The sequence below is a fragment of the Echinops telfairi genome, unplaced genomic scaffold, assembly GCF_000313985.2.
Source record: "Echinops telfairi isolate 266 unplaced genomic scaffold, ASM31398v2 ScPeMD7_7420;HRSCAF=8458, whole genome shotgun sequence".
Lineage (NCBI taxonomy): Eukaryota > Metazoa > Chordata > Mammalia > Afrosoricida > Tenrecidae > Echinops > Echinops telfairi.
In genome coordinates this window covers 24382323-24407823 of record NW_022111320.1, presented here as the reverse complement: position 1 = coordinate 24407823, position 25501 = coordinate 24382323, and the positions used below count along the sequence as shown (strand labels likewise).

The 25501-nt window shown below is 37.6% G+C and overlaps 1 protein-coding gene and 1 non-coding gene across 28 annotated transcripts in view; both read right to left on the bottom strand.

Moving 5' to 3' along the window:
- Positions 1-18669, bottom strand: part of CLASP2 (cytoplasmic linker associated protein 2) — a 177671-nt gene extending 159002 nt beyond the window's left edge. For all 27 annotated transcript variants that reach the window (XM_045297466.1, XM_045297471.1, XM_045297467.1 and 24 more), the window contains exons 1-5: positions 18596-18669; positions 7182-7285; positions 5389-5480; positions 3111-3186; positions 1603-1700 (exon numbers count right to left, since the gene is read on the bottom strand). In XM_045297466.1, the coding sequence (XP_045153401.1) occupies positions 1603-1700; positions 3111-3186; positions 5389-5480; positions 7182-7285; positions 18596-18599 (374 nt within the window). In that variant the 5' untranslated portion in view covers positions 18600-18669. The remainder of the gene's footprint in view (positions 1-1602; positions 1701-3110; positions 3187-5388; positions 5481-7181; positions 7286-18595) is intronic.
- On the bottom strand, positions 6419-6600 carry LOC115872186. The gene has a single exon (XR_004047721.1). It is a non-coding gene; the product is annotated as a U2 spliceosomal RNA (small nuclear RNA).
- Positions 18670-25501: the final 6832 nt, after the last annotated feature.

Here is a 25501-nt window from a genome sequence, read left to right as displayed (position 1 = left end):
AGAATGATGATGGCAACAAATGTACAAATGTGCTTGACACAATGGATGGATGGATGAATTGTGATAAGAGTTGTATGAGCCCCAAAAAAATGATTTTAAAAAGAGAAACAAAAGAAACTATATGGCAATGAAAAAACACAACTGCAGATGGATCCAACACCTTCCAAATGGGCAAAACTAAAATTCTAGAAATCAGAATTGTGGTTACCTTTGGGAAAAGCACAACATGTAAAAAATGAAGGGGGGTATGGAAAGACTTCTGGGATGATGTTATGCCTACTTCTTCGCCTACATAGGAGACATGTGATGTATTCACTTTGTGATAACTTGCAGAGCTGTATAATTATGATTTATGCACTTTCTATATAACTATCATACTTGAATTAAAAGGTAACAAGCTACAAACACATAATGTACATATATACAAACATATACAAACTATATTTTAATATAATTTATTTGCTCAAATGAAATTATGTAGAATTTACTCAAATGCAATTTGTTAGCCAGAAAGTAGAAAGTGGATAAAAAAACTTATAAGCAAATCACCAATTTATAGGATAATCTTGTTATCAGAAAATAATTGGTACTGTAAACAATCTACATAATAGAAACAACTAGATATTATGAGAGTCTTGACAACTAAACATACCACCACCATCTATGAAGTCTTGCCCCTATCCTAATCTACCTTCCCCTCCCTAATTAAGCTTCTTGATCCAGTTATCTGTTTACAGAACATAATGAGGAGAGAATAACATGGTAAACAACCAACAAAACACCAAATCTACTGCCACTGAAGCAATTCCAACTCACAGTGGCTCCATGGTAAACCACATCGCAGGACAGAATCTGCAGAATCTACAATGCGAGGAGCTTTGACCCATCCAGAGTACTCAACACATAAATGCAGAGTATGCTGGGGTAACATAAAGCTTTTAAAAGGCTTATAAAACATGTCAACTAATTTCATGCATACAGTATACTTAGATCCCAATACAAACCAACTATAAGAAGTATACACATACTTATTAATAAAACAACTTGAAATTTGAATCCTACCTGAGTATTTGGTACTATAGAGTTATATTAAAATTTTTAAAGAATTATAATGAATGGCACTGTGGTTGTGAATTTTTTTAAAATTGGAATATCTTAAATAAAAATATATACTTTGAGAAATATGAAAGATTGTTATGAAAAATATTCTAGTACACTAGAAACTTTTCAACAAAACCTGTCACCCAGTATACTGTATACTACATTTCAAAAGTACGTACTCACAAAACATTTGCTTAATGAATGGATTATTATGAATTATAACTTTACCTCGCACCTTTCAAATAATTAGTATTACCACCTAGTATCAAAAAACAATGCTATCTAATTACATACAAATAATACAAAATAAATGAATATATAATAAAAGAGTGACCAAGAAAGTTAATACGTTTTTTTAAATGTTCTAAATGGCAATAACCATTATATTCTTTATCATCTTTAAATTTTGAAAATTTTGACTATTTAAAACAAACACTTGAAATTAACTTTTTTTTTTTTTTTTATAAAACCACCGCAAAAAAATTAATCAGTGAGACTCACCTAGCAGGGAGAATTCCTCTCTTACAAAGGTCCACCCTCACTTTCTCTCCCACATGTCTATAAATCTCCACTATGGCCAAAACTGCAGCATCTCTCACCTGTCAAAGAATTCAGAACTTTTAAAAAAAGCCTTAAATTCAATCAACTAAAACAGCTCATCTTAAGGTAATTACATGAGCAGACTATTATCAATCTGAAGCACCAAGTTGATTTTACTCCCTCGAAGCCCCTTGGAGATTATCAAACCAAGTGAAACTGACAAGAGATCTCTAGAGCAGTGGCTCTCAACTGTCCTAATGCCGCAACCTTTTAATATGGTTCCTCATGTTGTGGTGACCCCTCCCACCATAAAATTATTTTCGTTGCTACTTCATAACTGTAATTTTGCTCCTGTTATGAATCAGGTAACCCCTGTGAAAGGGTCGTTTGACACCCCCCCATAGGGGTCAAGACCCACAGGTTGAGAACTGTTGCTCTAGAGAATCTTTATGAAAAGTTTTCTCAGAAATCTAAGAAATTTGTAATTAAAAGTTATTAATCTGGCCTTTAAAAAATCTTTCATTGGTAATAAGATTGTGTGAAACAATGAACAATAATTAAAAGAATAAAAATGATCATTAAGATTAATATGCCTTCCTCAAAATTCCTTTTTAAGAATGTGGCCTATAGACAGGAATTTGTATGATAGCGCTGGTCCCCATGCCACAGCTTACTGTCAGAGAGCAAGTGGAGAGAGAGCAGAAATCTCTCTTCACAAACCGCCTCAGGGGAGTCAAAGCATGAAAGAAGAGGAAAAGCGTGCCCAGGGCACATTCCAAGTGTCCTCCAGGCTGTGCCAAAGCAGTTAAAGCCAAGACCAAACTCCGCCAGGGAGAACAGCCCCCCCAACCCCACCACCCCCCCACCACCCCCACCCGTGTGCCGCTCAGATAGCACTGGGACATATGTAGAAGCAGTCCGTGTCCAGGAACAAAGAAAGGAACTTGACATCCCCTCTCCAACAATTAGCACATGGGAGGACCACAGAAAGGAAGGGCAGTTCTTTGTTATTCATCTCTCAAACTCAGTAACTAGCCATCAAACCCTATCTACGATTAATACTAGCCAATAGCTGACAGACTTAGGGAATTTATGGGAATATAATATGCTATTTTAAAAAATTAACTTTGGGGGACCCCCCCCAAAAGATATTTCAATCGCACCTTTTTTTTTTAATGGAGGGTTAGCATTAGAAGAGAATCCCCCTTAAAAAAAAAAAAAAGACCACTGTAGTTAAGTAGATACAATGTACAGCAACCTGTGAGACAAGCAGAACTGCCCTGGTGGTTTTAAGACTAACTCTTTATAGAGGCAGGCTGCCATATCTTTTCCCTTCAGAGCAGAGGGTGGGTTCAAACTGGTGACCTATTGGTTAGCAGCTAAGTATATTAACCACTGCACTACCTGGGCTCCTACTAGAAAAGAAAGGGTTACCCAAAAAGCAAATTCTTAAGTAAGTCAATTCTTACCTGACTGTTGGAATCTCCAAGTAGTACACACAAATGTGGTACCAACTTGCTGAGAACTAACGGCTGAGCTCCAAAACTATTTTGAAGGGGGGGAAAAAAAGAAAAGAAGATTTAATCAACATGCAAACCAAAGTGTCCTAATACTTTCTTCTTATCTGTATCATTAAGACAAACATTATGGAAAAGAGCATGGGCCTACATCATTTAAATATCATGGACATGCAACATAAGCAAAAAAATCCAAACAATATGAAATATACAAATTTAAATAACCAAAACTGTCACCACAAAGCGCCAAGAAAGCAAAATGTTCACCTATGAACATGACAGAGTAACCTACCAATCAGTGTCTGCTTTTTAAAAAAAATCATTTTATTGTGGGTTCTTACAGCTCTTAGAACATTCCATACAGTAATTACATCAAGCATATTTGTACATATGTTGCCATCATCATTTCCAAAACATTTTTTATTTGAGCCCTTGGTATAAGCTCCTCTTTTTCCCCTCCCCCATGCTCCCACCCACATGAATCCTTGATCAATTATATATTGTTATTATTATTTCGTATCTAACACTGGAGTGTCTGCTTTTGAAAGCGGTTTTTTTAAATAAAGATTTTGAGTTTCACACAAATTTTCACTCAAGTGAAACACAAAGTTAAAGGAAGTAAAAACTTGGTAGAAAAAAATGACAGAGGAGTAAAATGAATCAAAGTACACAGGTATTCCTTGTATTATTGCACTTTGCAGAAACTGCCTTAAACAAAAACGAAGTTCTGTGACAACCCACATTAAGCAAGCCTTTGGAACCATTTTTCCAACTGAATGTGCCTATGTCACATTTTGTTAATGCAGTACCTGATACCTTTTCATACTGCGACCAAATACTTTAGAGTGCAATACAGTGGAAACAAAACTTTTATGTACACTGAGAAACAAATTCATGTCACTCGCCATGTTGTGATATTCACTTAGTTGCAGTGGGACCACACCCAAGATATCTCTGAGGTATATCTTTAAAGAATAGGAAGTAACAGGAAAAGTTGAAAGCTACTACTTATTGTCTATTATATTACATTCAAAACCAAACTAACTGTCATCCAGTCAATTCTGACTCTTAGTGACCCTACAGGACAGACAGCAATACTACTGTTTCTAAGGCTGTAAATCTTTCTTCTATAGAATGAATGATGGGTTCACACTGCTGACCTTGTTTGTGTTTAGTAATCTAGCATGGAACCATTATGCCACCAAGACTCTTTATTATATTGCATCAAACCAAAACTCTTATTAACCCTGTAGGACAGAACTGCCCCTGTGAGTTTCCCAGACTATAACTCTGTACAAGAGTAGAAAGGCTGTCTTTCTCCTTCGGAGCAGCTGGTGGTTCTGAACTGATGACCTTCAAGTTAGCACCACAACTCTTAAACCAGCAGTTATCAACCTGTGGGTCGCGACACCTTCGGGAGTCAAACAACCCTTTCACAGGGGTCACCTAACACATCCTGCGTAGCATATATTTATATTACAATTCATAACAGTAGCAAAATTAGTTATAAAGTAGCAACAAAAATAATTTTATGGTTGGTGGTCACCACAACATGAGGAACAACACACTAAAGGGTCGAGATATTAGGAAGGTTGAGAACCACTGTCGTAAACACTACATCACCAGGGCTCCAGTACTATATTGTACAGAAGCTGGAAAAATTACCTAAAATGAGAACAAAAGTCTGCAGCTTATTCATTCCTCAGATTCGCAGCTCTGAGCTATGTGGCATCTACGCAGTCAGAGCTCTGCACATCGATGATGCCCGATCTGGTGGAGTCTTGTTCAGACTAAGACTTTGGTAATCACTCATCCTGCTCTAGAGAACCGAGAGCTCACTGGCAACCGAATGACAAAGAAACAAGGCAATGGCTAAGCATCTGAAAAGCCACTGAGTTAATAAAACAATTCACATCATTGGTACAGAAATAGATCCTAAGCTATCAGCCTATCACTTATGTGACCACCTATTCTAAGTTACTACACTAAAAGAAAAGCAAGAAAAATGTTTATCACGGAGTAATATAGAGTTCACAACGTGAAGAATAACTATACATACACACACAAAACAAAGGCATCAAATAAAAACTCTTATTTGGAGTTCAATTACTATTTAAAGTTTTTTCATGGCTATTTCCATAGCTTTCTGAGAGCTTTGTGACATGGGTTTTTTTTTTAAAGACAAATCGAATAACCTAAGAAAGTTGTTTCAACTAATCATTAAACTTACATGTTTAAAGTTTCAATGAGACACAGACAGATGCCTTCTCGTGACCGAAAATTCTTGTGCTTAAAACCAGAAGCCAACTGTTCCCAAATGTACTATTAGGAGAAAAAAAAAAGTTACCATGCATAAATAAAAAAATTAAAATGACTCTGTTGTATCTTTTATCACTTTCCAACCTTATTACTACTAATCTATTAGCAATCTTATTAGTTATTGAATTTTCTCACTGGATACTTGACTACGTACAAGAAGTTTTTCTAGGCCTAATTTCTAATGCAGTTGCTATGTGCTAATTTTTAACGTCTTAATCTTATGTTTCATGTTTATTTCTATATACTTTCACTTATTTTCAGGAGGACCATGTCCAATACCTAAAAACTTCAGACTTTTCAAGGACACAGGATCTCTTCTAAGCTTTAGAACCTTCAACAACAATGCTGCCATTATAGGCTCGGTAGTCCAGTAAGCATTCAAAAGGCCCCATGCTTCCTAGCAACTGCTAGACTGCTCACACAGAACAGGGCTTTTCAACATTTCATAATGTTGAAATGTTCCACCTATCCTCCTTTTAATCTTAGATTCAAATACAGAAAAATATTTGGGCAAGTCATTTCATGGCTACCTGCTATAATTTTCTTTTTAGAATAAGATCTTATAAACATATAAAAACAATCCAAAACAAGTACATGAGTTTGGTGTAATAAGGAATCCACTTTATTTTTCCAATGCTTTCCATCCTGTCTCCACATCTGCAAACACTCCCTTCACTTACTAAAGCATAACGTTTACTAAAGTCATTTTGCCTCTTTCTGGCCTGAGTACTCAGTTGTAATCATCTAGTTCTCTATTTGTAATGAACTCTTTGGAAGGTAACTTGGAAGTATCTATGAATAAACTGATTCAGCAATACCCTCTCTAGAACTTTATAGTCTATAGACATATTTCTATCTGTGCCCCAAAACACTTAAATCTTTTCTATAGTACTTTTCGCAATAGAAGAAAAGTAAAAAGCAACACAGAAGTCAATATAAGGATATTCTACACCAAACAACAAAGATTTTGTTGTGAGGTAGAGTATCACGGAAGAAAATTCACTTTTATAATACAATACTATCTTTATAAAAAAATAATTATAGTTTCATACTGCATTTTAGATGAAATTATATTATGCATATTTTACTACACTTGATCCTAGCCAAAAGGCCGAGAAGTGATATGCATATTTTATATTCTGTTCTCCCACTTAATAATATGAGTTACTTTTTAAATTTCTGTATATGTATCAATGTATTTTACCCTGCTTCAAAAACACCTAGGTAAGTGAACATTATTATTCCTGTTGTATTTATAAGACACAAATTGTTATCAGAGAGTAAATTCCTTACATAATTAGAAACCTTACCTGCTAAAATAAAAATGTTCTTCCTGTCTCTATGGCAAACATTAACAACATTCAGAGTTCTCAGAATATGCTTTCTCAAACACTTTATAACTTGAAAGTAAAGAAAACCAGAAAATACTTAAGTATAATATGATCAGTGTATTGTCAAGTCACTTAAAATTTTAGGCTAGTTTAAAAAAGAAAGGCATTGAAGAGTAAAAAAATAAGAAAAAGCTGAAAACAACAAAACAAAATATTGGCAACTACTACAAATCTCATCAAAGTATGAGCAACAAATTATGTTTTAAAAATTCAACTATCGTGCCTTTACAGACTGGATGTGACAACTATCTAACTACCTTAGGTAGTATTTCACTATTAGTTAGAAAAACGTGAATTTTAAAGTTAGACCTACCATAGGTGGTGCTGCTTGGTCCATCAACTTCAATAACAGAGTCACAGCTTCATCTCGAACCTTGTCTTTGGCATCTCCCATTCTGTCTATTAAGGCTACAATCACTACAGAGAGGGAAAGATGAAACATGTAAATATTTACTAAGTAACTTCCATCATTTTTGTAAAATTTTGCAATTTTACAAAATTATAAATGGCAATTATTTCTATAAATGAAAAGTTAAGAGTTAAAAATTGAAATTATTCACCCATGAGCTAGATCAAAGTAAATTATCTGAGAAGCAAATTTCAGAAGAATACAGGGGGCTTCACTTAAAACAATGTTCACAGCAACAGGCAAAACAAAGTATTACTATACTTAGGAATGCATATAGATGAGTATGTAAAGGCATGCTTCTTCCCAGAGGTCTGGACATGCTATTGTTGGGAGGAAGGGAAGGTGCCATCAGAAAATGCAGATGGAGTTTCTAAGGAACAAGCAGTCTTATTTTCTTGACTTGGGCAGTCAGGAGTCAATTTTATAATTAATTTTTAAACTGTACATTTTTATATGTATTCTTCTGTATGTATGACATATTCCACAATTAACAAACAAAAAGACTAGGCCTCTAGGGTTGAAGATGTTCTTCACTACCTCCTCAACGCTGGCTTTACTTCATAAGCCAAACAGAAAACCACCAAGTCAATTCTTGGCGGTCAATTCTGACTCATAACAACCGTGCAGAACAGAGAACTACCCTCTAGGGTGTCCAGGTCTAAATCTTTATAACAGACTACCACATCTTTCTCCTGAGTACTGGCAGGTGGGTTTGTGTCGTGTTCCATCAGCAAATGAAAGACCCACAGGCTTTATTCTCTCAGACTTTACCCCCTTCACATCACCATGGTTGACTGCACGTTGAGAAGGCAACTCTTCCTCAGGCAGATTCTCAGTGGCTTCTGACCTGACGGGCTCACATTCTGACACTACCTCCGACAATGTTCTGCTTCTTTTCAGGAGGTTTTTCCGTGTCTGACAATGTTTTGATGCTAGCCATAGATTTTCAGTAGCTAATTCCTCTGAAGAAGACAAGCTATTCCTTCCTCGTAGTCTGTTTCTAGTCTGGAAGTTCCACTAAAACCTGTTCACTTTGGGGGACCCTGCTGGTACGTGAAATACCAGTGGCACAGCTTCCAGCATCACAGCAGCACACAAGTCATCACAGTGCGACAAGCGGTGAAGTCGAATTATAGGCAGGCCCAGAAGGTGGACATTAGGATGGAATCAATCCTTAGAACAATCAACCATACAAGATCTAAAGGGTAGAATTTGCCCAGAGATAGAGCTCAGAAGGCGGAAAGGGATAAGAAAGAAGGATGAAGGGAATGGTAAACACACAGAGAAGGTGGGAGAAATGTTGTTACTTTGTGGGGATTGCCATCCGTACAACAAAACAAAATCTGTTGTGAACTGTTGAATGGAAAACCAATTTGTTCTGTAATCATTCACAAAAATCATAATAAAAAGATTTTTTTTAAAGAATAAGATGACATCTTGTATTGGAAGAGGGGGAAGGAGAGGAAGTAAAACTCAAAGGGGACATGTTTTAAGATCAGCTCATAGAGGAAACATTTCTTCTAGTCAAAATCAGTTTTCCATAATCTACTTAATATAGAGGTGTTAGTGACCTTGTATAGGTTATTAAATGTCTTTCTGTGTTTTATTTGCTCACTCATAAAACAAGGGTGAGCAGTACACAATTCAGGGAATTACTGTAAGACAACATATGTAAACAACTCAGAGTGACAGGCACAGAGTAAGCATTCTCTCTCTAAAACATTACCTAATTTTGAGATCATCACTACCATCACGCTGCATGTCCAAAAGCAAAGAAATTAACTTTTCCTTCTCTTTTGACATTTACAATTTTTCATTTTTTAAAATAATGGAGGTTAGAAGTATAGTTTAAGCAAAAGGAGAAAAAAATGAAATCAAGAAAGGGACTTTCTCTAGTTTATTTATACCAGAACCAACAATTAAGGGGGGGGGGTGTGCAAATCCATTGCCATTAAGTCAATTCCAACCTATGGCGCCCCCTGTGTGTTAGAGAGTGGAATTACCCGTAAGGTTTTCTTGGTTGCGATCTTTACAGAAGAGATTGCCATACCTCTCTCCTATGGCACTGCTGGGTGGGTCTGAACTACCAAATTTTAGGTTGGTTGTTCAGTGCAAACTGTTTTTGCCACCTAGGAATCTCACTTTATTTAGATACAATATAATTAAATGTGTCAATTTATTTAATGCTAATATATTTGTCTAAAATGAAATAGCCAATCCTATGCTATCATAATATAACATTTAAAGAGCTTTTCAAAGAGTTTTTTTAATTACTTTTTTAAAAAAAGAAATGACTAAGATGAGAACCAACTATTCTAAATAGAATGATATCATTCAAAGATCTATGATTAATTATGAAAATGATTGTGTAAACAGAGAGAGCCCTTGCCTGAAAAAAAAACAAACCATGAGGCAACAGAAATACCTGTCACTGGGAACAATATAAACCCTATGAATCATGCTCAGATGCACAGTGAATACCAGAGGAAGTGATCGACATCTATGAAATTGGCTATTGTATTATTCTAGTTGGCAAAAGACAAAATGCAAAATAAATGGTAGACATTACTATGTGCTAAGCACTGCATTATCTTTTAATCTTCACAACAATCCTATGCAGTAGAGCTGGCCCATTTGATAGGGAAGGCCTAGAGTGATTAAATAACTTGACCAAGGTCACACATAAAAGTGGTGAAACCTGGAATTAAATAAGCTAGACAACATGTGGCTTCAATTCTAACCAGTTCTATTTACTTGCATGAGGTGTTTGAATGAATGTGCATTTTGGCTTTGGCAACTGAGATGTAGTTGATTATTTAACAGGGTCCTTCTAACCAAGAGCCCTGGTGGCATACTGATTACTCATTGGGCTGCTAACTATAAAGTCAGCAGTTCAAAACCACCAACTAGCTGCTCCATGGGAGAAAGACAGGGCTTTCTACTCCCAGAGTTACAGTCACAAAAACCCACAGGGGCAGTTCCACTCTGTCCTATAGGGTTGCTATGAATCTGTACAGATGCAATGGGCAGTGAGTTTTCTAACCATAATCCCTTTTGTGATGTAGTATAAAGTCTAGCCTCTATGCCTATGGTTATAATTTCATTTTGGAGTCAATCTATGACAGGATTAAGGAGGAATATATTCTGGGTCTCCATCTTAGTAGAGCAGGTGACTCAAGTCACCAAAAAGATGACTTGCACTAGGTAAACCTGCTGCACAAGATCTCATGAGTACTGCAAAGCCAGGATGTTAGTTACTTTGAGGATGAAGGTGTGCATGACCCAAGCCATGTTACCTTTAAATGCTTCATTTGAGTATAAAAGTTGGACACTGAATAAAGGAGCCCAAAGAAAAATTGATGTATTTGAATTGTGGTGCTAGAGAGGAATATTGAAAGTAACATGGCCTGCTAAAAGGCCAAATAAATCTCTCTCACAAGGACAGCCAGAGTGCTCCTTAGGGGCCAGGATGGTGAGACTTTGTCTTACATACTTTGGACATGTTGTCAGGAGAGACCAGTCCCTGGAGAAGGACATCATGTCTGGTAAAGAGAGGGGCAACGAGGGAGAGGAAGGTCCTCAAAGAGATGGCCTGACCCCATGGCTACAACAATGGGCTCAAGCAAGGAATAACTGTGAGGATGGCGCAGGGCCAGGCAATATTTTGTTCTGTTGTGCCCAGGGTCACTATGGGTCAGAACCAACTTGATGGCACCTTACGAAAGCAGCAGCAACAACATTTTGGCTCCTTGGGAGAAGGGTCTAGTGAAAGAAAAAAACACACCCCGGTATAAGAATGAGCCATCTCAGAAGCAGAAACACAGAAAACTCCCAGGACCATCCGAAGGAAGAGCCAGCAGTGGAGCAGTCGAGATCTCTTAAGTGCCCAGGGGCTGCAGCGTGAAGACGAGGGGACAGAGCAAAGGAGCCTTGGGTAAAGCCAAAGAAAGAGGGAACCAATCACAAGGATCTACATATTTCCCCCTCCCTAGGAGATGGACAACAGAAAAGTGGGTAATGGGAGATGTCCGACAGTGTGAGACATGACAGAGGGAGGGGGGAAATGAGGCGCTGATACCAAGGGCTCAAGTACAAAGAAAATATTTGGGAATGATGACAGCAACACATGTACTAATGTGTTTGACACATCTATGTATGTACAGATTGTTATAAGAGTTATACAAGCCCCCAACTTAAAAAAAAAGACTGTGGAAAGGCGCAATGCCATGACTGTAGATTGTGAAGCAGAGAGGCAGGCGGCTTCCTGGCCCACAGAGGCAGAAGCTTAGGGACAGTGAGGCTGAGATGCTGAGGATCAGAGAGAGACCTGGCTGCTAGCTGAGAAGCAGCACTGCTCTGGACCAATGACTGTATCCTTACTTGTGGGATACAAAAAGGTTTTTCCCCAGGTTGTTTCCCCACACTGTATACCCAGCCAAGGACCAGCTTACAAACTCATTGTGAGGTCATCCGCTTTGAAGTTATCTCCCTGAGGGCGTCAGTCATCTGGAGAAGTCAGACCCCATTGTCTGTCCCACCTTAGGTGGACTTACACCCTGCTGATAAGGATAGAGGATTGCTACCTTGAAGGGGAACCCAGAGCCAAGTCAAGCCCACTCAAGGAGGACCAAAATTAGGCTGCCATCTAGAATCTAGGATCCGCCCATTTTGTCCCTCCCCCTACTAGTGCGTGTACACCCTTAAATTAAGGTGACCAGACGTCCCGCTTTTGGCGGGACAGTCCCGATTTTTAACAATTTGTCCTACGTCCCGCAGCATTTTTAAAAAGTCTCAGTTTTTGGAAAGAATGCACAAGCTACGGAACGGAGGGAGAACGGGAAGGGAATATTCAGTTTTTGGCTGCCATGTGGCTATTTCACCAGGATATGAGTTTTATATTATTTTTGTTAATTTTAAAATGTTAAACTTTAATAATAACAAATAATTGTTGAGAACTGATTATCGAGAACTGCTTATCAAAGTTCGCATTGTGGATCAGTTGTTAGAATTCTATCACCATTGTTTGGGCTTAATGAACAATGGCATTTTTTTGCATTGGCAACGACGAAAACATTTTGTAACTGTCTCTCAGACGATACACATCGTACTGCGTGCTAGTGCTAGTTAAACAAGTGAAGTCAAATATCAGGTATTCAGATAATTTAGGTAATTATTTATTTATTTAATAAACATAAATTTTCTTGAATTTAGCAGACAGTACTGGAGTGATGTGCAAAAATAATTCGATCATATTACTCAAAATTTCCCATATAGTAATATTTCTGAAAATGATCTTTTTAATGAGGTATCATTATTAAAAAACATATTGATATGGAAAAGGTTAAATCTTGAGCATCAGCAAAAATCACAATAGAGAACAAATGGTTAGAAATATTTCATCATTTTGAAACAAACTATGTTCCATACAATAATGCACTAAAAATTGTTGAATTAGTTCCTTACCAGGAACTAATGCTGCGACTGAACCCTTTTTTTCCTACGGTAAATAAAGTGTGGACATCAGAAAATTCACAATTAAGTGTTGAGACTTTGAAAGCCATTTTATGTGTGAAATATAATTTAACAAATTCTTGTGAAAAATTTCATGATCTTTTAAACAACGACAGCAATCTACTAAAAAAAATTCACTCAAATGAGAAATATGCCAAAGAATAAAATAATATTATGTGTTTTAATGTATTATATTTGTAAATTGTACTTATGTTAAAATTTAAAAATAATATTACAATACTATTTTTGCATTCTATGAAAATTTTTGTTGCTCCATATAGATCAAATTTTTAATCAAGAACCCCTGCTGGGTCAATGGTGTCCCGCTTTACCAATGTTAAAATCTGGTCACCTCACCTTAGATCCTCCCCCTCCCATTGCTTTTATTGCCTATGGTACAGCCCTTCCTGTTATGTATATGGCTACCTGTAATCAGGGGGGCTTGCATGCCTGAGTATATATAAGCCTTAGTAATATATTCTCTCTATGCAGACCTGGCTGCTGAGATCACGGCCGTCCAGGAGGTGAGCACACTACCATAAAATGTGTCTGACTCCTTTATTTTACTCTCCCTCTTATCTCTACGATTCTATGACTTTACTGTAATCTTTACATATTACAGCAGTACAAGACCCTGCGGTTGTTAGAGGCTGGTTCACTCTAACACTTACTGCTAACTGATCCTGACTTGTGGTAACCCGTTAACTCTCCTAATAAACCCAATAATTGTGAGTAATGTCTGTGAGCTCTGTGTGGGCAATGCAACAAATTATCAAACCCAGAAGAAAAGTAGAGCGACCTCAGAGGAGCAACAGTTGGTGTCAAGCTAGGTAAAGGAAGATGGAGGGTGGAGGCATGTCGGACCCTTGCCTCGTGGCACAGGGGAAGCACAGCAGTCAAACATGGCCTCTGCAGTTTTCCCAGCAACCAAACAACCATAGAGCAATGAGATGAGGGAAACAGACACTTAATTCCAGTAATAGTAATAATGCTGCCTAATACAAATTCACTTTGATATTAAAAACGTATTTTGTAAAACACGAACAACAAAAACAAAATAACCTCACACGACAACAAAGAAAACACCACTGCCATGAAATGGAATCTGACCTACAGTTACTCTAAAGGACAGAGTAGAATTGCTCTTCCGGGTTTTCAAGATATTAAACAACAATTCTTCATATAATCCAGCTTCCAGGACTATTTGCTCAGCACACAGATTGAATAAGTATGGTGAGAGGCTACAGATCTGATGTACACGTTTCTGGCCCTTGTTCTATGTCCAGGTTCTGCATGAGCACAATTAGGTGTTCTGGAATTCCCATTCTTCACAATGTTATTCTTAGCTTGCTGTAATCCAAATGCTTTACTGTATAGTCAATAGAACACATGTAAACTTTTTTTATTTTATCTGCTTTCAACCAAGATCCATCTGATCTTAGTAACGATATGCCTAATTCCACATCCTCTTTTGAATCCAGTTAAGATTTCTGGCAGCTCCCTGTCAGTGTACTGCTAATTCTGTGTACTGATAATTCTGTTTCTGAATTATCTTCAGCAAAATTATAAAATACAAGATCTTCTGCTAAATTAAGTTATAAAACCAGGATAGCCATTTTATGTGTGAAATATAAGTGTTCAATGCAAGTTGTGTATCTTTTCGCTTGAAAATTTGAATACATGTAGTCACAATAAAAAATATTTTTATATTATTTATTAAAATATTACATTATTAAAGCTCATACCTTTTGGAATTATATTTGAAACTAAACACAACTCTACTCTCAATTTTCTAAAGCACTCATCCACTTTTCATGCAAAAGGGCATTAAAAATACCTGTAAAGAGTATTAAAGCCCTACATAGGCCAAAGCAGTTATCACTCATACTAAGTTACATATATCTGGGGTTATATTAACAAAACATTTTCAAAACATAATTTTATCTAATTCCTTCCTTTTACAGAGAAGGTCCTAAAGTTTGGGTGGCTTGGCCAAGGATTGAGACACAGATGGAACAAGAAAACCAATCATGGCCTTTTAGTCCACTGTGTACCTCTTTTATTATTAACTACCACACAGATGTACTGTCTATCTTGCAGACCTGCTTTACAAGTTGAAAATACTATGAGGACAATCTTTTCCATATAGTATCTAAGCCTGACAAATGTGTAAAAAGTGGACATTCAACAAATGGTAGCTGCACTATGGTGAAACTTTCTTTTATACCACACTAACCCTCGAGTAAGAACAAGTTCACATTTCATGAATGACAATGTTGAGCAATTACAGATAGAAGTAAAACCAATACTAACAGAATAGCCAGGCAAATCAGGAGATATAAAACAAAGAAACTACATATGCAAAAATGTGTAGATATGTGGCACAGAACACAGCACACACATGAAAAATACTAATAAACAAAGAAACAACGTAATTCCTTAAGTATTTAAGGGTATAGGGCTCAATAAGTTAAAAAAAATCCGTTTAGGATGAGGTTAATCTGAAAATTTTTGAGATCCTGATATTTGGATTAAATTTTTAAAGGAAAAGAACCACAAATAAGAGAAAATATGAAAATTGAAATAATAGCCCAGTAGGGGCACAGACTCGCATACGTTTCCAATTAGCTAGAGAGAAAAAGAGAACACTTGGTGAAGATTACAAAGAAATAAGACCACGAAGTTGGAGAGGGGACAGACACAGCTTGAGGTCGTAATCACCAAGGACGGCAAGGTGAAAGTAGACGAGTACTCACTGCCATGGACTTGATTCTGACGCATAGTGACCCCAGGTCTAGAACAGGCCTGTGAGGTAGGTTTTGAGATTATAACTGTTTATGAGAGTAGAAAACCCCACCTTTCTCTTGAAGAGCTGCTGATAGTTTCAAACTGCTGACCTTTCAGACACAAGTCCAGGGCTCCTCAATGGGAGTACTAGGTGTCAGCAAAGTAGATTATGCTCTCAATAATCCTACCACCTCAATCTGAGTACATCAAATCCCATCTGGCCCTTCCATATCTGAATATTAAGTGACACAATTACGTAATACCTAGAATTACTCTCAAAGCTATAACGTTCTAGCTTCTACTCAAAATAGCACAAATGCCTATCGCCAAGGAGGTACAGGAAATGGTGAAACTGAGCCAGGTTCAAGAACTGCAGTTTGTCGATCTTACTGCATTACAGCCATCTTCTCTCCTGTGAAATAACAAGAGGAAACGAAAGGGACTTATGAAGAGTTTTTGTCGCTATGGCACAGCTTCAGCCAGTAATCACATGCAGAAAGGAAACTCAGAGATGCCACATCAGCCAAAGTAGTCAAGATAAAGAAATTAAACACATTATGCATAACTTCCAATTCTAAACACAGGCTCAGAAGGTTTTAAAACAAAGACACAAGCAAATAAAAGGTTTCCAGAGCATGATTTTTAGTATCTATCACAAGATTCTAAACAGGAGATTGGCAAAGTGAAAATCTTTTCAGACTACCATATATACTCGAGTATAAGCCAACCCGAATATCAGCCAAGGCACCTAGTTTTACCACAAAAACTGCATTAAAAATGTGCTGGAAAACTCAGCTTACACACGAGTATATGCAGTGTATTGGCAAAAGGATAAATTAAAATAACAAAGATAGGAAAATCTACTAGGATGCCTTTGAGAAAAGGGTAGCTAGGGAAAAAAAGACTGGCAGAATTTGCTGACACACCAAACATGAAAAAAGCTGACTAATGATATCTGAAAATAAGTGACAGAGTGATTTTCTTCTGTATATTAATACTTAAAAAGGCTTAAAAGTTAATTATTAATCTACAAAAGAAATTCTCTCATATCTGAAGTTGTCCCTTACATATGATACTGTAAAAAAGGACCAAGTCCACTCACCAAAGCCTTCCAAAAGGCAGGTGAGGGTCACTCAGGTTTACAAAATAGACATGATCTACTTCATAATCCTAACTACTATACAAAGAGCAGCACTGTTCTAACATAGTGCACTGTACAATTCACACACATTGTAATAAGGTCTACTCAACTGTACCCAGAAGTTCAGAACCAGCGTGGCAAATTGCTTGCTGTAAGAAATTGAGTGTTCCAACCGCTGAAGACAAAGGGGGTGAATAAGCAAAAGTGGTGAAGAAAGCTGATGGTGCCCAGCTATCAAAGGATATAGTGTCTGGGGTCTTAAAAGCTTGAAGGTAAACAAGCGGCCATCTAGCTCAGAAGCAACAAAGCCCACATGGAAGAACACATCAGCCTGTGTGATCACGAGGTGCCGAAGGGATCAGTTATCTGGCGTCAAAGAACAAAAAATCATATCATTGTGTGCTCACCTCCATGATATGATCACTGAAGACAAATGGGTGCATAAGCAAATGGGGTGAAGAAAGCTGATGGTGCCCCGCTATCAAAAGGTATAGTGTCTGGGGTCTTAAAGGCTTGAAAGTAAACAAGCAGCCATCTAGCTCAGAAGCAACAAAGCCCACATGGAAGAAGCACACCAGCCTGTGGGATCACGAGGTGTCGAAGGGATCAGGTAGGTATAAGGCATCATCAGAACAAAAAATCTTACCATAGTGAATGATGGGGGGAGTGTGGAGTGGAGACCCAAAGCCCATTTGTAGGCCACTGGAGATCCCCTTGCAGAGGGGTCTCGGGGAGGAGACGAGCCAGACAGGGTGCGATGTAGCAACGATGAAAAATACAACTTTCCTCTAGTTCCTAAATGCTTCCTCCCCCACCCACACCCCACTATCATGATCCGAATTCTACCTTGCAAGTCTGGCTAGACCAGAGGATGTACACATGTACACTGGTACAGATAGGAACTGGAAACACAGGGAATCCAGGGCGGATGATCCCTTCAGGACCAGTGGAGTGAGTGGCGATACTGGGAGGGTAGAGGGAGAGTGGGTTGGAAAGAGGGAACAATTACAAGGATTTATATGTGACCTCCTCCCTGGGGGACGGACAACAGAAAAGTGTGTGAAGGGAGACGTCGGACAGGGTAAGATATGACAAAATAATAATTTATAAATTATCAAGGGCTCATGAGGGAGGGGGAGCGGGGAGGGATGGAGAAAAAAGGAGGACCTGATGCCGGGGGCTTAAGTGGAGAGCAAATGTTTTGAGAACGACAAGGTCAATGAATGTACAAATGTGCTTTACACAATTGATGTATGTATGGATTGTGATGAGTCGTATGAGCCCCTAATAAAATTAAAAAAAAAAAATTAAGTGTTCATAAAATGTTTTGAGGTAATCTGACCTAAATAATTTATATCTGTTGACTGTAATAATACCAATAATAAATTGAGCCTTGGATATTCCTTTCATTTCATTTTTCTTGTAATTTATTTTTATTGTATTTTACAAAATACTGGTCTGCAAAATTTTCATTGGCACTAAATAGTTTCATTAGGCATCACAGTCACTACTCTGGAAAGTACTGCTGCAAGTAATATGTATTTCAAAATTTTCATATCCTACAAAAAAGACCTGAAAACATTAAGAAAAAATTATTTTGCAGTGTAATTAGGAAGTTTGGGGGTTGTTGTTGTTTTACTCTGTTTTTTGGTCTCATATGGGATAAAATCATCTACTTAGAAAAACTTAAAATCTTTCATGTCTGGACATATTGAATGATAAATAACAACTCCAGATTGTACAAGCTCTTTGCACTAACAGAGACTAATTATGCCAAATAAAAACTAAAATCAAAGTATTAAATTACAAATATGTGTTTGCAAAATAAGTCATTATATCAATCTTCAGTTATTTTTTTAAATAAACAAAGTTAACTTACCCATCGCTACATAGGACTTAAATCGGGTTGATAATCTGTCCACAAAGGCACTTAAAAGCTCCAATCCCAGTAATGACACCTACAGGCACAAAGACGTTTTAATGAATACTGGTCTTATGACCTTTAAAAATAGTCACATAATATACGAAGTTAAAAAAATAATAAAATAAGTAGTTAAAGGTAAACTATTCAGGCCTTCTTATTTTTAAAACAGTTTGATAATTACAGCAATAACTCATAAATACAAATTTTCAGTTACTTCTGTGGCTATTAACATTGCATATCAGGGGATACAAATTAATACTACCACATACACAGTAGAATGCTAAAATTACAAAGGCTGACAATACCAATGTTGACAATAAACTAGAATTCTTCCCTTCCCTTCTAAGAGGGTGTATACACTGCTACAATCACGTGATTAAAAAATCATTGAACGTCTCTTTAAAAATATAGCTGAAAATAATCAAGCAGCCATCTAGCTAAGAAGCAACAAATCCCACATGGAAGAGGCACACCCGCCTGTGTGATCATGAGGTGCCGATGGGATCAGGTATTAGAAATCAAAGACCCAAGACAAAAAATCATATCAATGTGAATGAGGGGGAGTGCGGAGTGGAGACCCAAAGCCCACTGTAGGCAATTGGATATCCCCCTACAGAAGTGTCACAAGGAAGAGAAGAGCCAGTCAGGGTTCAGTATAGCACCAATGAAACATACAACTTTCCTCTAGTTCTTTAATGATTTCTCCCCCAACTATCATGACCTCAATTCTACCTTAGAAATCCAGCTAGACCAGAGCATGTACATGAGCTGGAAATATGAGCTGGAAACACATGGAATCCAGGACACATAAACCCCTCAGGACCAATAATGATAGTAGTGATACCAGGAAGATAAGGGGAAGATGGGGGGAAAGGGTGGGAACCGATCACAATGATCTACATATAACCCCCTCCCAGGAGGACTGATGACAGAAAAGTGGGTGAAGGGATACAGCAGTTCGTGTAAGACATAAAATATATATATATTATAAATTATCGAGGGTTCATGAGGGAGGGAAGAAGGGTGAGGGGGGAAATGAGCTGATACCAAGGGTTCAAGTAGAAAGAAAATGCTTTGAAAATGATGGTTAAAAAAAAAAAAAGATAGTAACATGTACAAATGTGCTGGTCATAATGTATGTATGTATGTATGTATGTACGAGCCCCCAATAAAATGATTTATTTATATATATATATATATATATATCCAAAAATAAATATAGGAAAATCCAAATGTGCACTGACAGAAAATGGATAATTGATATATTTATATAATGGAACACTACACAGCAGTAAGAAAGAGCTGCTGTAGGACTGTAACATTAGCTAAATCTCAAAGACATAATATTTAAGGATAGAGCTACAAAAATGCTCCACAAAATACTAGCAAAGCAACAACAAAAAATGTAAAATTAACAATATATCATGTACAAGTGGTGTTTATCCCAGGAATGCAAAGTTAGTTTAACATTAAAAAAATAATTTCATGTAACCCATCAATAGAATAACAAAAAACACATGAACATTATCAATAGATGGAGGAAAATATTTGACAAAAATTCCACACCTTTTATGTCAAAAACACTCAACATAAGTAGGAAAGAAGAAAACTTGCTTGATTTAATAAAGGACACTGATCAAAACCTCATGGCTAACATCATACTTACTGGTCAAAGACTGGATGCATTACATCTAAAATCAGGAACAAGAAAGATAAGGATATTTGATCTCGTTACTTCTACTCAACACTATACTGAAGGTTTAGCCAAGCTAATTAGGGGTGGAAAAGAATTAAAAGGCATCCATATGGAAAGGAAGAAGTAAAACTATCTCTATGAGGAGGTTTCAAAAAGTTCATGAAAATTTAAATTAATATAATGAAGCCTTTCTATGAAGTTTCTGAAGCCCCCTCCTATTTGTATGACAGGAAATTACTATCCATAGAAAATCCTGAGGAATTCACTAAAATACAATAAAAGCCAAATCAGTTCTGTAAGATGGCAGGACAGAAAAGTAATATACAAAAATCTATTTTATTTTTAAATACTCAGTGTAACAGTCCAAAATTAAAAATAAAAATTTTAGCAATACTTTTAACAACAGTGCAAAATTTATAGTCTGAATGCTACAAAAAGTGTTGAAAGAATTAAACAAGACCTATATAAACGGGGAGATACCCCATGTTAATGGGTCAGAGGGTAGTATTGCTAGGGTGATAGTCCTTCCTCACATTCATTCACAGATTAAAGACTCTATCAGAATCTAGCTGGTTCTTTTAGAAATGGACAAGTTAATGTTAAAAGTCAGAGGGAATTGCAAGAGACACAGAAGAGACTAAATAATCTTCAAAAAGAACAGAACAGTTGTAGTAGGACCCACATTGCCTAGTTTCAAACATAACAGTAATCCAAACAATATAAAGCTGGCATAAGGATAAATTTCACTGTCGTGTTGTTAGTGGCCAATGGGTCCACAAAAACGGGTCACTGCACCTTCCATACAACAAGAGGAAACAATGCCTGGTCATGATCACTGGCATGTTTGAGCCTCGGTTGTATTTAGGGTTCCCTCGTTTTCAGGGATCCTCTACTTTACCAAACGAGACCCTTTCTCGTGATTGGTCTTTTCCAGATGACATGGCCATGCTCCATCACGATTGATTCTAAGTAACATTATGGGTTCTCCCAAATTGATCTATTAGATATTCTGGAAGTCCACAGGATAGTCATTATTTTTACCAACCTTATAATTTAAATACATCAATTTTTCTATCTTTCTTCTTCGTTGTCCAGCTTTCTAATGCATGAGGTGATCAATAAATAATAGCTTGTATGAGACACACCCTAGTCATCAAGGTGACATCTTTGCTTTAGAAAACTTTAAAGAGGGCTTTTATAGCAGATTTCCCCAACTAATCCATTGTTTTATTTCATGATTGTTGAGCACTAATTAGTGATCAAAGTAAAATGAAATTACTGACAACTTCAGTTCCTCCAATTCATCATGTTTGTAATATATGGGTCCCTAATGCCGCGATGGGCTAAGTACTATACTGTTCACCACAGGCCAGTGCTTCAAACCCACTAATCCTTTCAAGGGAGAAAGATGAGGCTGTAAGCTCCCATATTTACAAAACCTCAGAAACCGACTAAGAGTCAGAGTCAATTCTGACTCATAGTCGTGGGCTTCTTTGTTGTTTTCGGTTGTTTGATAGATATATTAATGCGGAACTGAAAATGCAGAGATAAGTTCACTGATTTGTCTATGGTCAACTGCCAATAAGATGCCAATACCATTGTTCAATAGGAAAAGAATGACCACTTTAGAAGACAGCGCTGGGACAACTGGAAATCAATGCAAATGCAGAAAAACAAAGTTGGAGCCCTTAGCTCACATTATATACAAAAATTAACTCAGCACCTCAACAAAATTTCAGAATGTGTCAAAGATCTAAACTGAAGAGCTAAAATTATAAAACTCTTAGAAGAAATCATAGCATAAATCTTCATGGTTACACTGTCTTAGAAATGATACCACAAGCCTAAGCAATAAAAGAAAAACATTCTTTTGACTCCATCAACACATAAAACCTTTTGTGCTTCATAAGGCACTACCATAAAAGTGAAAAGGCAGTCCACAGACGGAAGAAAATAATTGCAGGTAATATATCTGTTAAGGGACTGGTACCTAGAAAATATGAAACATTTACACTAGTGATAAAGACAGCACAACTGAAGCTGGGCAAAGGATCTGACCAGGCGCTTCTTCAAAGGCCAATAGGCACAGGGAAAGATGCTCACCATCACTGAACATCTGGGAAAGCGTATCAACCCCCTAACTGGATGCCGGTTACACTCACGAGGGGGGCTAGATTTAAGAAGATAGTAATAACTCTTGACAAATTGGTGGAGCTTTCAGAGCCTCCTACACCACTGGCAGAAACATAAAATGATACAATCATTTAGAGAAACAGTACAGTCTTGGCAGTTCTTCAGTCAAAAGCTGTATGCCACTGAGTGAACGCTGACTCATGGGGATCCACAGGATCAACACAGTTCTTTCAAGTCTGTCTACTCAGTGTCATCTGACGTCCATGACCATCCCAAACATCTATCCCTCTTCTCTCACAACACTGCTTGTTTACAAACCCTGGTTACCTGAAATTATCTCACAAACAGGTATTCCTGTTTGTCTGACAGGATCTCTATGACAGCAAGGATCTCACACTCCCATCTTTGTCACAAAGTAAGTTGGTCTTCAATACCAACCAGTTAAATTACTGATTGGTCTTTAGTACCAGTTAAAAGTACTGGTGGGTCTTCAATACCAGCTAGTTAAATTTCTAACACCCCTCCCCCAACACGCCCTATTCTCTTCACTGCTTTGTCTCCAAAGCACTTACCACCAAATTAAAAACTTTACTTATTTAACTCATTTCTATCCTCAACTAGAATTCAAGTCCACATGGTCAAGGATTTTTCCTTTTATTCACTATTACATCTGTAGGCACTACGTGCCTGAACATTTGAAGAAAAAACAAACAAAAATTTAACTGCCATTGGATCAATTTTGACTCATTGGGGGCCTTATGGGACAGAGTAAAACTGCCCCTTTGAGTTGTGGGATTCTGAGGCTTTAAATCTTTACAAAAGTAGACAGCCTCATCTTTCTTTCGCAGAGCTTGCAGTTAGTTATCAGCTCAGTGCACAGCCCACTACCCACGTGTTAGGCCCTGAATGGCGAACCGCATTCACAAATGAATCCTCCGCATCTAAAACAATGTCCAGCATATAAAAGACACTCTATTTGTTAACTCAGTGGATGTTAAATACCCTAAGTTAAGACACACAAATTCTGAAATATTTTGAAGGACAAAAAATATATATTATAGTTTAATAAGCATGATTTAAAATGCAAGTACCATTCTTTTAGCTTTTGTTCAAATTTTTCTATAATACACTTTTAGAAAGTTAAATAAACTTTACCATATATTGAGGGGAAAAATTGAGTTACCCTGGTTGGGTAACTAAGGAGGCCTGGAAGCCTAGCTTGAGGGTTAAGGCCTTGCAAGGACAAGGATTGCTGGAGCCCACCAGCCGCTCTGCAGGAGAAAGATGCAGCAGTCAGCTTCCTTGAAGGCTGTAGTGTTGGAAATCCTATGGGGCAGTTAGACCCTGCTCTATGGAGTTGCTAGGCATATGAATGGACTCAATAGCAATGAGCTTTTGTTTTTCTTTCAGTTGGATAATTTAGTTTATAAAACTAATAAAAATCACACCAACAGAAAAGAGTTTTAAAATTACAGAATTCTGTCAAAAGGCGAGAACTGATGATTCAAGAGGGAGAGATCAGAAAGGATAGAACAATGTTCCTGAGCAGGCGGGGGGCAGGGATCTAATACACATTATTACTGCGTTAGTACGGAACATGGAGCATTCGGTCATTGTAATGGAAATGAAAGATGAATATATGGGCACAGCTACAAGCTAGTGTTCCTATGAAGGCGTAGGGAGCTGGCGGCAGTTCTCCTCTGGTGGCTGACTGTCTGAGGCCACAGACTCTAATGAGACTGACTACACAGCAAAAAGAGATGGGAACCTGGAACAGACCCATAATGGATGAAGCCCGGCACTCTGCTTCCATAAAGATTATGGCCTAGAAAATCCTCTGGGGCAGGTCAATCCTGTCACGTGGGTTGCTATGCATTGAAAGGCCACTAACAGCACCCAACAACAAGGCCCATCTAAAGGAGAAACAGCACAGGAAGGAAGTAAGGCTTAGGGCACAGAAAGAAAAACTGGGATAACGTGTACCCTAAAAGCCAAGAGTGTTTCCAGATATGGGACTGCTCAGCTGTCAATCACTGATGGAACAACTGAGGAGGAAAATGGCCAAAAGCCAACTCACTGTAGGCAATGTAGAAGAAAGCAAATCAACCTTCACTTGCAAAAGGAAGCCAAAAATCACCAAAGAGCTGTCTACTGCAGCCTCAGCTACAGCATAAAATCAACACTGCAGTGCGCACACGGCTCTTACAAGGTTAGCTGTTTCTTCCAAGTGATCACACATTATTAAATATTAGCTTTTTCCTAACCTAAGAATAAAGATAGCATGTAATAGAACTCAACGCAGTTAACCCAAGCTGCTTATTCTCCTTATAATTTAAAAAAGTCTAACCCCTCCAAAATTCAGGCAGATGTCACAGTATATCTGCATAGTGATTCTAGGGTTTGCCTGCCTTTTCTACACGGATAAAAGTTAAGCTTTCAAAGTGCAGCCTATTCCCCTGGGTTACAAAGAGGTACTGTGAAGAATCTCTTCATTCACAGGAGGTTTGAGCCAACATTTTAAAGCAACACTGCCACCAGAAGACTAGAAAGAAAAGTAACTGCTAACAACTCCAGTGTACACTAATTACAGAATTTTTACCTTATCTCTCAACGTGGCTACAATAAAGCTACTGCCTCCAGACGCACGCACTCACTTACTCTTCAGCCTCATCTTTTATCATTTTTCAACATTAGCCAAACCTACGACGTAATTTCAACTCCTGATGGAGTCCTCAATGCGGCAATGTAAAAGCACTGAGAGCGTTCAACTGCTAGCCGTGGTCAATAAACTACAGGCTAATAAATAACGCCATGAGGTCAGCATCTTTTCATTATATTTACGGTAAGCTCGATCAGGCACTGGATTCGTACCTAGAGATGCTTGAGACGAACAGCACAACCTCCCAGGCATTAAATATATACGTATTAAAAATTTAAAAAAATGAGATATTAAGATAAAAATCATTAATTAGGAGGGATTAACTTTGACATACCTTTCCATTTAAAATATGAGCCTTCATGTGCTATATATA